The sequence below is a fragment of the Paroedura picta genome, chromosome 3 (genome assembly GCF_049243985.1).
Source record: "Paroedura picta isolate Pp20150507F chromosome 3, Ppicta_v3.0, whole genome shotgun sequence".
NCBI classification, from domain to species: Eukaryota; Metazoa; Chordata; class Lepidosauria; order Squamata; family Gekkonidae; genus Paroedura; species Paroedura picta.
The window spans coordinates 115111138-115124649 of record NC_135371.1 but is presented as its reverse complement, the minus strand read 5'-3'; the positions used below and the strand labels follow the sequence as shown (position 1 = coordinate 115124649).

General features: G+C 40.2%; 1 protein-coding gene across 4 annotated transcripts in view; it reads left to right on the top strand.

The window, feature by feature from the left end:
* GABRA1 (gamma-aminobutyric acid type A receptor subunit alpha1) overlaps positions 1-8686 on the top strand; it is a 53748-nt gene extending 45062 nt beyond the window's left edge. For all 4 annotated transcript variants that reach the window (XM_077327199.1, XM_077327197.1, XM_077327198.1 and 1 more), the window contains exons 9-10: positions 657-859; positions 6315-8686. In XM_077327199.1, the coding sequence (XP_077183314.1) occupies positions 657-859; positions 6315-6629 (518 nt within the window). In that variant the 3' untranslated portion in view covers positions 6630-8686. The remainder of the gene's footprint in view (positions 1-656; positions 860-6314) is intronic.
* Positions 8687-13512: the final 4826 nt, after the last annotated feature.

The window sequence follows — 13512 nt, the reverse complement described above, 5'->3', positions numbered from 1 at the left end:
GTGGTGGTCCTCAGGTCCCTCCTGGTGACCGGCATCCCTAAGGCTGGCTCAGGTGATGACTTCCCTCTGCCTAATGCTACCCATTTTATTCTCAATGTTTCCCCCCCCCCCATTCCATTTTCCTCAAATTGCAAACCAAGTTTCATTTCCTGTAATCAGTGCATATTTAAGATGGAAAATATTTTATAGAGACATCATAAGGGGATGTTTGTCTAGGATCTCAGTGTGTAAAAGAGAGTTAGAGTAGCTGCACAACACATGTTCAGTATTGGGGGAAAATATTTGTTTTCTACCAACACCCAGGATCTGAAATATCTGTCACTACATGCCTTCCTAGTCTTTCTGTCATGTTTCTCAAACAGCATTTCCCCTGCACAAAACTGCTTTTGAAGAAGAAAAAGAGTTTTGAATCACATTAAAATATGACGTGATGATCTGTTCAAAATAAAAATAAAATTATCCTGAGAGATTCCTTTGGATCCTGGGCAACTGAAAAGCCCTCTTTCTAACAAGGAACAAGTATTTGGAAACAAGTATTTGGAATCTGGAAACATCGATCATCTAATTTTTAATTACAGTAGCCTACAGAATAAGTGAGATTACTTGTGTGCATTAAAAGGAGATCTAACAATATCCAAAATGTCCTTGCTTTTCAGGAGTGACAACCGTACTAACAATGACTACCTTGAGCATCAGTGCGCGAAATTCCCTTCCCAAGGTGGCCTATGCCACAGCGATGGATTGGTTTATAGCTGTGTGTTATGCATTTGTCTTCTCTGCATTGATTGAATTTGCAACAGTTAACTACTTCACAAAGAGAGGCTATGCGTGGGATGGCAAAAGCGTTGTTCCAGAAAAGGTAATCACAGTATTAATATACATTTTAGAATGTGGCATTGGCAACATGAGCTTGCAGTCCCATTCAGCAAAAGTACATGGATTTTTTTTTCACAGTTCCTAAATCTTACCCAGTAATAGCACAAACAACATTCAAATGGCTTCCCTAAATTGAAACCTAGCTGGGTTGGTTTTGAACTTATTCACTTCATTTTTGTAGCACCTTTCTCACAAAGACTCAAGGTGAATTGCAGAGCAGGACTAAGGCCCATTATGCACGGCCGCCGAACCAGTGATTTCGGGTCACATGGAAATAGCAGAGGGGGAAGACGCAACGCACACCAGTTATGCATGGGACGGGGCACGACGGCGGCAAAACCCAGAGTAACCGATTATGCACGCGGTGATCCGGGCGCCGCTTCTGGTTGCGCCCCGTTCACCCGGAAATAATATTGAAATGTCCTTTGAAATTTGGGACTCATTCCAGTACTTTATCAGAAGGTATCATACAAGAGTATAAGAAGGACAGTCTAATAATTAAACCAAACAGAGAGAAACAGACCTATCCAATAGCAATACAATAAATATATTCATAAAAAAAGAAAAGTGTCCTTTTTTGTAGTTTTCCTTATTTCTTTATTCTGTAGGACATCTGTTTTGACAGAAGGACACTTTCTTTCTTTTATGAATATATCTAGTGTATTGCCATTGGATAGGTTTGTTTCTCTCTGTTTGCATAATCAGAAGGTAGTCAAAAGTGAATTTGCACATTCATTGCCTTATTTTCATTCAGCTAGGTGTTTCGTGATCTATCCTCCCCATGCTGTCACTACCTCCCTCTCCCCTAGAGCCACAAGTAATAAATTGTATTTGTGAAATATCTATCAGCAATGTGACATCTTTGATACACTAAACTAGTGTGGTTAAGGCAGACAAGTTCTGGGAGAATCAGTTTCAAAGCCACATTCTGCCACAGAGGATCGCTTGGTGATCAAACACTCTCACTGTGACCCATTATGTGACCCAAACTTACCTCACTGTGACCCATTATGCATGAGGGCAGCTATGCCACGCTGCTGCCGTGCAGTTGTAGTGGGGAACAAAGCCCTGCCATCCCCCCGTGTATGCAATGGGGCATAACTCCCGGTGCATGCCAGCGACCCCGGCGCAATGGCCCCGTGCATACAACGGGGGCCAGAAGTGCCAGGAGCACTTTGAAGTGGCAGCAGCAGCAGTGGTGGGGAGCAAGGGCATGGGGCCCCCACCGCATGATGGTGGGGAGCAGCATGCTGCTCTCCCACCATGGTGGGGACAGGGGGATGCCCCTGTCAGCTCCGCGGATCCACGGAGCTGGCATTGGCAAGAGGCGTCCCAGGAGGGACACCATAGGTGTGGGGGGAGGAGAACTTGGGCCAAAAGCACGGCTCCTCCAATTATGTACAGGGCTAGCCTGACCTAGCCCTTGCCTGAGCCCTCAGGAGACTCAGACCTCCAGAAGAATCCGCGTTTCGTTAAAATCACCAAGAACGCACGCCGCCACCACAAGTGCAGGCACCTCCCGGGCTGGGGCTCCAGAAGACCCGCGTTAAGCGAACGCGGGATCTTCCGGAGCTTCCTAGGTAAGCCTGGGCTGCGGCGGCCCGGTGCTGTGCATAATCGGCAGCGCTGGGCTTGTCGGGCCACCCAGGCCCGCCCCTGCGGGCTCTATGGTGGCACGAAGCTGGCCCCGCTCCCCCCGGCCCCTCCCCACCTCTCCCGCCCATGCCGCTGCACTTACCTCGGCCAGGCCTTCTAGCGCCGGTGTAAAGCCAGCGTGCGGAATCTGGCACTGTGCATAAAGGGCCCATGCCATGTCTAAACAAATCCCGGAATATTTTAAATATTCAAATGTATTCCATGATGTCCCCTATCCCCTTGTGTATGATGGCACCTGATCAGAGGTCAACACTATCTTTGAACCTCCAGGCAAAGGGCACCCCCTCCCCCCACATTTGACTTGTGCTATTTCTGACAATCCTCATAACCTCCTAGTAATCAGCAGGTCTAGTTCTTACTGGTCTCCCACTAATAAGAGAATCCCAGGTTTGATGGGCTTGGCATCTCTGTGAAGCTTATCTTCTTTGTCCTGTTGCAACCAGTCAATTTCTGTCCACAAGCTTATAGGAAACCTCTGCAGATGCTAGAATACTGTTGAAATACACTCCAGCAGTTTGTATCAGTTATCTATGGAGTTTCTCAGTGAGCTGGAGTAATTTCTTATTACCAGAATGACAAGCTGACAAGGACTACAGGTTTAAAAGAGAAATGTTAGGAAGCACTAAATAAGTTAGAATGAAAACAAATCTCAAAAAGGTGGAAACTACTCCTGATAGTGGACAGCTAGTGCAAGGACTCCTGCCCTTGAATAAATTTTGATTCTACTCTGCAGATGGATTAACTGTGCTTACCTCATCCATTAGGTAGAAACATACTGCTGTTGTTATGCTCTAAAGCAATGGTCTCCAACCCCCGGTCCGGGGACTGGTCTCGGTCCGTAGATCAGTCAGTACCGGACCGTGGCTCCTTGTTCTCCTCCCCAGCTACTGCCTTGGGGGCTGCCCTGCCACTCTGCCGCCAGCTCACCTTGGTGTTCTCCAGCGGCTGCCATGGCTGGGGCTCCCTCCATGGCTGGCAGCACCCCCCAGCAGGTGGCGGGAAGTTAGGGGCACCGGCAGGAAAGCAAGTGGAGCAGGGGCTCAGGCGGCGACGACGTCACTTGGCAAAAGACTACCCCCCCCTGGGCCTCAGTAAAATTTTCAAGCATTGACCGGTCCCCGGTGATAAAAAGGTTGGGGGCCACTGCTCTAAAGCATATGAAAGATTTCTTTTCTCCAATCTTCCATTCTTTTCCATGCCTTTAAACAATAATAATATGGTCATTAGTTATCTGGGATTTATTTGAAAAGAGGAACAACAACAACAGCAACAACAAAAATGAAATGCCAGAAACCAAAAAACACCCCAAGAAAACAAATATTGGGGTGCTTTAAAAAAAGGCAGAGTTGAATTTTGCAATTCTTCCAGGGTAGTTTCCACAGTTGTGTGGTAGCCTCCAAAATGTGTCTCCTCTAGCTGTACATCTCAGAAAGACTTCTTGAGTAGGTGCAGTGCTTGTAACTTAGCATCTGGTAATGAAAAATACTTACAGATCTCAAAGAGTATTGATCAAAATTACTGCTACACAGATTACTCCTGTGGGTTGTGCCATATGTCTCCAATGTCTTCCCATCCCCCAAACACATTCAGTGGCTGAATGGACTTTACTGTGTCATTCTGTAGGCACAAAGCCAATTGCGATGACATCACTCAGTCAAGCCCTCTCAAAATTTGTTATTTGGCTTTTCACCTACCATCTTGGAAACATGATTAATCGTTCAGTACCAAAAGAGAAAACATTACACAATTTAATATTGTTTTAACTGACAGCATATTACATCATCCCTTTTGTGCCTTCTGTACACATTATACCCAGGGCAGGAGTTCTTATTACCTCATCTTTGCTACTCTACTGATTTAAGTGCCAATATCAACTCCTGCTGGATCTTCTAGGTGTAAACTGCATGGAGCTTTTATTCCAACCCCAGATCGATTCAGTCCCTGCCCTCTACACAGAATGCAATTTCCGTTTGGATTTGGGGCGATTTAAATTTTCCTTCTGCAGCAAGAAGGATTGATCAGGAGCGACCCTACCTTTATTGTGCAGTATCTTGGAGTGCTTTTAATGCTCAATATATTTTAAAATCTGGATTGGGAAACCAAGCTCCGTGGTAGAGAACCTCTGATCATGTGACACGCTTGCCTTAAAGGAGAAGCCCCCAATTTCTCTCAACTTCTGTCGGTCCTGGATTTTTCTTCCCTCCTCTGCCTTTTTCGATCTTTTCCCCACCCCTCCAAGAAAAGAAAGAGGCTTCCTGCCTGGCTGCTCTCCCCCCCTTCAAGAAAAGAAAGAAAGAGGCTTGGCTCCCCCCCCCCTCTAAACTACCCTAACCATGTGCAGAACACTTTCCTGTTTCAATGGGGAGGGGGGGGAGAGGAAGACCCGAATCCAAAGCAATCTGAATTCAACAGGATTGACAATGGAATAAAGAAAGTTAGCAAACTCTTCTCTAGATTGCAGACCACCCAGGAGCTGAATTAACCTACAAATTAAGAAATAATAAATATTTTGTGTCTTAACAGTATTTGGTTCAAGAAATGTCCTCATATCTATGTCAGCTTTACACTGACTCTCCCTTTCTCTGCTAAAATTGGGTCTGGAAAAGTGGAAGGCTACGTAGGCCTTCAAAGCCTATGAAGGCTATGAGTAGGCCTTCAAAAGGGTGTTCACAGTGGCTGTATATGCAAGGTATGCCATAATACTGAGAGAAATACCCATTCAGGTCTTCATCTGCAAACTAGACCATCCATGGTATCCAAACAACATCCCTGGTGTGCACAAACACATCTAGGCTTGTACTAGAGTTTCTGTTAGTTTGAAGACCAGTACCACTTTGAAGACTGTAGCTCCTTAAGCTTAGCTGGAGACTGCTCCCCAAAATTATCTTCAGTCTGGCAAATGGTTTGCCAGTGTTTCTTATGTAGCCCTTTTGATCCTTGTTTTGCATTAAAATTAGAGATTGTTTTTTAAAGGGAAGTTATATATATGTTAGTGTATCCACAGCTCTTCCAGCTAGCTCTCCAGAGATATTCAGTTCACCCCCCAAAAATTAAAAATATAGTAAGTTATTTTGTGGACTGAATATTGGAGTAGCTGTAGGGAGGCGTTTCTGAATATTTATTCTAGTCATTCTCATTATGATGTTTCGATAGCAGAAGATATAAAGTATAAATGATAAAGTACAATGACTTCATGGGAATGCCTCCAATTCATGGCATTACATCTAATAATGTCTTTTAAAAGTATATTAATCTTACTATACTATCATTTAACCCATGATGCAAATATTAGTGAACATTGTTGTTCATTATTTCCACATCATTTGTCAATGCTTTATCATTCTTATTCAGTTTACACTGCAGTATCACTTATAGTTACATAGAGCAATAGTATTCAATCATTTTCATACCAGGAACCCACTGAGTATGGGAACCATGTATTACATGAGAGTAAGGAGATGGGGAGACAACCAGAATTATGCCTTTACTGGTCTTACATCCAGGACTTTAGGAAGCTGACCAAAAGAGCTGGAGACAGCAAATACAACCCAAACACTAGGAAGTGTAACATAAGGAAAAATAAGTACCAACCTTGCTTAGCTTCTGAAATCTGATGAATACATGCTGCCCACCCTCTTTGTGTTACTTTTAGCAAACGCTTAGTAGACATATTTATATTATATACATCACAGAATATTTCAGTTAAGTATCATCATTGCAATATTTATAAACTTTAACAAACATTAAAATGTGTTCAATTAAAATCTCTTTTTTATTTCTAGCCAAAGAAAGTAAAGGATCCCCTCATTATGAAAAATAATTCATTTACAGCACCAGTAACAGCCACAAGCTTCACCCCTAATATTGCAAGGGACCCTGGACTGGCAACCATTGCTAAAAGTGCAACAATAGAGCCAAAAGACGTCAAAGGAGAAACAAAACCTCCGGAACCCAAGAAAACGTTTAACAGTGTCAGCAAAATTGATCGACTATCAAGAATAGCATTCCCATTACTTTTTGGAATTTTTAATTTAGTGTACTGGGCTACTTATTTAAATAGAGAGCCTCAGCTTAAAGACCAAACCCCTCCGCTCTAACCCTGCTAACCATATCATTTGTTCAGTCTCTTTTGCACTGGGGATTGTTTTTTTGGTTTTAACACACAGCAATTCCCATTTCCTTCATTGCCTCTGTCTTAAAGAAATGGAGATTTTCTTATTTTATAAATTAAAAGTATATGATATATATAAATATAAATATTATATATATATACAAAAATAGAAAAGATACTAAAATTGTACTCTAGGGCTGTAACAATGTGATGTAGACATCAGATTCTGAACCGCAACTTTGAACGAGAGGTAAATGTAAGAAATCTAAACCACATGTAGATAGCCTATTGCTGAATGTCCCCCATAAGAGATGCTGTACATGTCAGAAGAGAAATATTTTTATGCAAAATGATAGAAGGTAAAACAGTCTTTATATATGTTCATGTTGCACATACAGTATTGTACTTTCCATTTTTGAAGTGCTGCTTATTTTAAATTCTTTTATAAGATATACATCTTTCCAAAGTGGTGGATTCCAGAAGATACAGATATTTTTCCTAGATTTCTTTTTATCTAAATTCCTGACCACCAGTTTTAAAATATATAGTGTTATTTACATACAAGGGGAAAAAATGTACTTCCTAATGGTACAGGTGATCACAAAACAGCACATTAATTATAATGAATGCTTTAATATGCTCTCTCATTACAATCTTATTTTAAGCATCAGATGGTCACTTGACTTGGTAACAGTCAGTCAATTGCACAATTAAGTGCAGAGTTCAAATTCCTTGAAAAATATTAGGTATACCAACATTTGGATGATTTGGAATGGATTGCTTTATTTTAAGAAGGAAAAGAAACCTGCACTGTTTTGCAAGCTCTAGATATGTTGAATGTATTATTTTATAAAATGGTACATTAAAAGCTTTAGATTGATACATACAGTTAGCCAAGAGACAAAAAACAAAAAAAAAACACTATTATTTCAATAATATCTGTAAATATACAGCATGAGATTGTACATTTTAAAAACTTTTTTATGTTCTTAAACTATTGTGTAGGGTTCACCTCTTTCAGCTCTGAATATGTTGTTATACTTTACAAAAAAGAAACATATTTAGGGCTTGCATTTTAAAAAGTCAGTGGTACTTGAAAGAAAATGAAAAGGCAAAAAATAAAACAAAGATAAAGATGAGAGCTTGGGATTTGTTCCATTTGTAAAGTGGCTCTGTGTACAGTGGCTTGCAGTTTGAAACTGTCATCCAGTGTCTACCATTAGGCTTATGACTGGTATGCTCAGGTAATGCGCGGATTCTAAAATATGGAATTATATTTGGTAGGAAAATGGTAAAATATTTAAGACAAAAATCATCTGTATATTATTGCTATATTTGCTGATACATAACTGTTAACAATAAGTGATGTAATATATGTAGCATTACCTACAGGAAAAACACACACAAAAGAATGTACAGGAAAATAAATTTTATTGAGTAAACTTATTACATTTCATTTTTACTGTAGCAATATATTTGTAGGAACAATATGTAAGGGCTTTAAATACAAGATGTCCGTTTTGCAAGTTATTAGTAATCCCCACAAAACAATTCTGGCCAATTTCGTTTCTTCTGAGAAGTTATTTAAAACAATGATCCAATTCCAGAAATGAATATTTCCAAAATGTTGGCGAGTCAGATAGATTTTTGGGAACATTAGCACAGTGGTTCAGAATCCATTACACACAGTAGTGAATGCATTTAAACAACAACAACAATGTGACATGGACTTTCAATTGAAATAGCTAATAAGGTAGTCTGTTTGATATCTATATATGTTACAGGCAATGTTTTATATACTCTTTCTCAGTAAATCAAGAGGTTGCTGCTCACTTAGTATCTACAAACTGAACTCATTAACTTTTTTTTCTTTAGGAAAGAAGACTTAAAAAAAAACCTAACAAATGCTTCATTGTCTACCATCTAGTCCTGTCTAAACTTGATGAGCTAATCTGATTGGAGCTTATTAAAGAGGATGTGTAATCTTCTGGTATTATGTGTAGATATATGTATAGAAAAAATAAACTACGACTCTTTAACTTCGGTATTTGTTTATCTTGTTATTTTTGGCGTTTTAATCTAGTGTGTTCATTAAGGACATTTTACCTTCCCGATTCTCCATTTTGCCCCCTTTTGGTCTGCCTTTTGCACATTAGATGTGAATATTACTTAACTAGTCTGCTTTTTTGCTATGCAATGACAGCATTTTGTCATCTTTTAGTTTGTCAGTCTATGTGAATAGTATACTGTATAAACCTGATTGCACAGTTTATCAAAGACATTCTCTATGTAGCTTTTTTACACTGCTTTGCTAAACCATGTAATAATAGTAAGTCTTCCTTGAAATTAATGATACACTCTTATAGAGGGCAGTTTCTGTTTACTCCTTGGATAATTAAAAAAAAAGATGACATTGAATGTTTATTGCACCTCCGTGCAGTGATGTGGCAATAAAACCTAACTCTATTAACAGAGGTTGTTTATGGCAGACGCATGTAATGCTTTACAGAGTTTAGCAAAAGCTCATTATTTTATGTCAAACTGTAATTCTATTATACTAATAAAGTTAAAAAATGACAAATAACAGAAGTGAATGTTTTACTTGGTATATTTTATTTTAAAGGATGAATTGTTTTTAGGCTTTTGACAAATGACAGGTCAGACCCAAGTCACTTTTGCTGTTTTCTCGGACAAAAGGAATCTGATTTTCTGCAGAATACTTAAGATGTATGGCTGTATGACTTTACATATTGTTTTGTTTAAAAGTATTTCCTTTCATTTATTTCATTTTTAACCCACAGTATCTCATTGATGGCTTGAGACAGTCCATTAAAACACAGGAAAGCCAGCAAGATAAAATCCTCAATGGACATATGAACTGTTCTTAAACAAAACTGCTTAATATTTCCCCAGAGGTGCTGAATCCAACTGTGGAAAACAATACAGACTATTCACAAAAGAGGGGAGAGTGATAGGGTTCAATGTTATTAGCCAGATGTTTTTGGATATGCAATATAATTTGTGAAGAAGGCATATGCAATCAATGCTCTGCATTTGTCAGTGATCTTAGTTGTGTGAACAAAGCTCTCGTAGATAAATTTGTACCCTAGTAGACAATTCACATGTCAATTAATTTTTTCATACTATTAAATATTATTAATAAAAGGTGGCATATGTACAAAACAGTAAAAACTGCACAATACATTACTCCATTATAAAAACTATAAAACCCCATAACATTGCAACCTAAAAATATTGTCTCTGATCAAAAAGAAGAGGTTTTAATAACCTGCTAGCCTCAACCTTAAGGAGTCTCAAAACAGCTTACTGTCACATTCTCTTCCCCTATGCACAACAGGTACGTTCTAATGTACTCTTGCTAAGCATGTACTTTCCATATTGTAATTTGTGTATATTGTTTTATTTACTTTCTTTAACCATTATAAGATTTAATAACAACGGTGTTCTAAATAAAAGACAATGCGTATATGGAAGGCTTACAATAGCTCTCGAACTGTTGAAGCTTGTAGTTTGTTTATGCCTTTGATCAGGGGGGTTCTCAACTGCTATTTTTCTCACCCAGTCAACAAGACTTTTGTGTAATATTATATGTAATAATCATATTCATTCAACACATTTTTGTTTGATCAGAAAGGAGTGAATGGAATTTAAAGGAAGAGATACCATTTATAGTATCAAGGTGTTTAGGCCTTAATAGTTTACGGTCTGTACTATAACTAAATATAACCTACATAAAAACTCATAGTAAAACAATGTATTCCTGTGATAAAAAGAAAATTGGTATGGGATTTGTTCAAATCATAGGGATTAAAGACTACCATTTTGCATCTGAAAACCACTGTTTAAAAGAAGAACGCTTCCTAAGACAGCAAGTTCTTGAATTTTGAAGAAATTTGAAAAGAATTTTGTGCAAATTCATCAGTAGTTTCCCATGACAGCCTCCCATGACAACAAGCTTTTCTACTTGGAGGACTTCCTCATTTGCTTCTAGGTTGTCAACTACCATGGACCTAACAAAACCACTCAATTTCAGTGGCATCTTAGAGATCTACATGATTTTCATGGTATAAAATTTCAAGTCAAAGTTCCCTTAATCAGAAACTAGACTAGAATCTAGCTGTTCTGAAACTGACCTACTACACTTCCTGTCACCCGCCTCATTCCCACTCATAACAGAACCAACACAGTTGAGATACAGCATACCACCATGCCTGGATAATAGATGACATTTCCTCCGAGATATTAATCCTTGCATCTGAAAAAAAAAAAAACCATATGACTCTATCTGTATGATTAGGGACAGATACACTTTTCCCCATTGCTGAAAAATATTACAGACCAATGCTTTGAAAGGTTTCCTTGACTTTCCCATGTCAGATTTGTGGAGAAAAGCCACTTGCCTCTTTTGCACATAACGATGACACAGCTTAAATAAAAAATGTGCCTGGTACTAGAGTGCTGAAGTTATGCAAGTGAAGTATATTATCAGCCTGTCAAGCTGCTACTGTCACGTTCCATCTGATTACAAGTGATGTCAGATTGAATGAGAGAGGTAAAAGCTTCTAAATGACAAGATTCCAGAGGCATGGAGAGTGTGTGCGCGTTGTTGCTGTGGTGGTTTGTCTCGCTACAGGCCCATTTAGCTAGAGCAAATGACTTCACTGATGTTGATCAACTCATCTGATTGAACTGCTGTGGGGTTTCTGAAATGGTTCCAAGTGAATTTTGTCCTTGCAACACCGCTGTCAATTTCACAAGTTACAACAAACAGCTAAATTCCTTTTACTTACAAAACGATGCTCCAGCATGACAAAGGGCACTGCTTACCAAATGAGCTATTAAAACCAAAGAGGAGCCGTGAGCTCTGTTTTTCTAAGGCTGATTTTGAATTTCTCGTTCCCAGGGTTCCAATCTGACAAGTCCTGTTTTGCTGTGACTTCTGCCCTGGACCAATTGAGTCTACAGTTCTTTATTTTTGCATTGTTTTGTTCCCTCAAGCAGATTTTTTCCCCCCTACAAAATGTACACATTTTCAGCATTGTGCATTAATAAATAAATCAGTGTTATACATGACACATCTATTTTGTATTTAAATGATTTGCATTGTGACTTTGTACACTATTGTTTTAAAAAGCCCATCATTTTTATATGCAATTTTATATGGTGTTCATTCATATGATAAATAAAATTAGTACAGCAAAGAACTGAACTCTAGACAAACAAAAGCCTATCAAAAGAAAGAAAAGAGGTAACATTCAATCAGCTTTGGTCAAAGGGATTTTGATTCTACATTCTGCAAGTTAAGACTGGGGTTTTCCTGCCAGTTATTCTAGATTCAAAGTGCTGAGTAAGGAACCCAAAACTGTGCAGTGGCAACTTTATGCAATATTATGAAGTGAATGGGCTTAGAATACGATAACTGCTTAGGGGGTACTGCAAGTTCCATGGGGGAGGGAGACACGGAAGTTGGTTGCTTGCTTAGAACTAGACTTAGGGCACCACATAGGAAAAAATATTGATAACTGGCCATTTTTATTTATAGAAAAATATGGTTACATAAATCCATTCAATTGTTGGAATATATAAGATCTCAAGAGTCATAGAATAATAGAGTTTGAAGGGACCTCCTGGGTCATCTAGTCCAACCCCCTGCACTATGCAGGACACTCACAACCCTATCGCTCATCCACTGCATCCGGCCACCCCCTTGAACCTCCACAGAATCAGCCTCTCCGTCAGATGGCTATCCAGCCTCTGTTTAAAAATTTCCAAAGTTGGAGAACCCACCACCTCCCAAGGAAGCCTGTTCCACTGAGAAACCGCTCTAACTGTCAGGAACTTCTTCTGGTTATTTATATGGAACTGGAACTTTCTGCCCATTCATACCCCAGACTATAAAGATCAGTCCCTCTGAAGAAAATGGTTGCTTTGGAGGGTAAACTGTATGACATTGTACCCTGCTGAGGTCCCTCCTCTCCACAAATACCACCCTCCTCAGGCTCCAATCCCACATATCCATGTCTGACGTCCCCCTTGACCCCCCCCGAACCTGCAGGAAGGACGGAAGAATGATGCCCAGACTCACCCAGATGAGAGAATGAAGATGCAAAACCCCAATGCTGAAGGAAAGAAAGCCTCACCCCAAGAGAACACTGCCGCCATGTCGGGCCCGCCTGCTGCCACCAACTCCCCAGTCATGGGTCAGGAGAGCAGCGGAGCAGGCCGCTATAGCCGACCCTCCTGCCACAGAGACAGGAAACTTCAGTGCAAGCCTGCCAGCTGCCACTGTCTGAAAGGAGCCGAGGCCCACTGGAGATGGGCCCTAGAGACTGCCTTTACCACCACAGGAGCTGACGTGGTAGAAGGTAGAGAAAGACAACACCTATCTGAAGCGGGACAAGAACATGGCAAGGGTGAAGAAGAGGGGTAAGTTGATAGTAGGAAGGAGGCTTCAGGGGAGGGTAACATGGGGGGAAGAGGGGAAAATGGATTACTTACCTGGGAAAGACAGCAGGGAAAGAATCAGTGCAGATGGGCACGGACCTCCAGGCGGGACTCCTACAAAAAGGGAAACAAGACAGAGTTAGAAGGAGAGGATATGGTTTAAATAAGTTTGGACAGGGAGAAGCTAGAGAGGGGGAGGAATATTAAAAGGGAGGAAGCCAGCAGTAGGGTGGTGAGTTGTCAAGGTGCAAGAAGACTGAAGAAGAATTTGGTGAAAGGAAAGCAAGCAGTTGCAAGGAGGAAGCTGTAGAGATTCAGGGTGAGATACAGCTGGGAGGTTTGCTCACGGGCTGGCCAAAGAGACTGGGAGGAGGACAGAGTGGAGAACCTACAGGCACCTTATT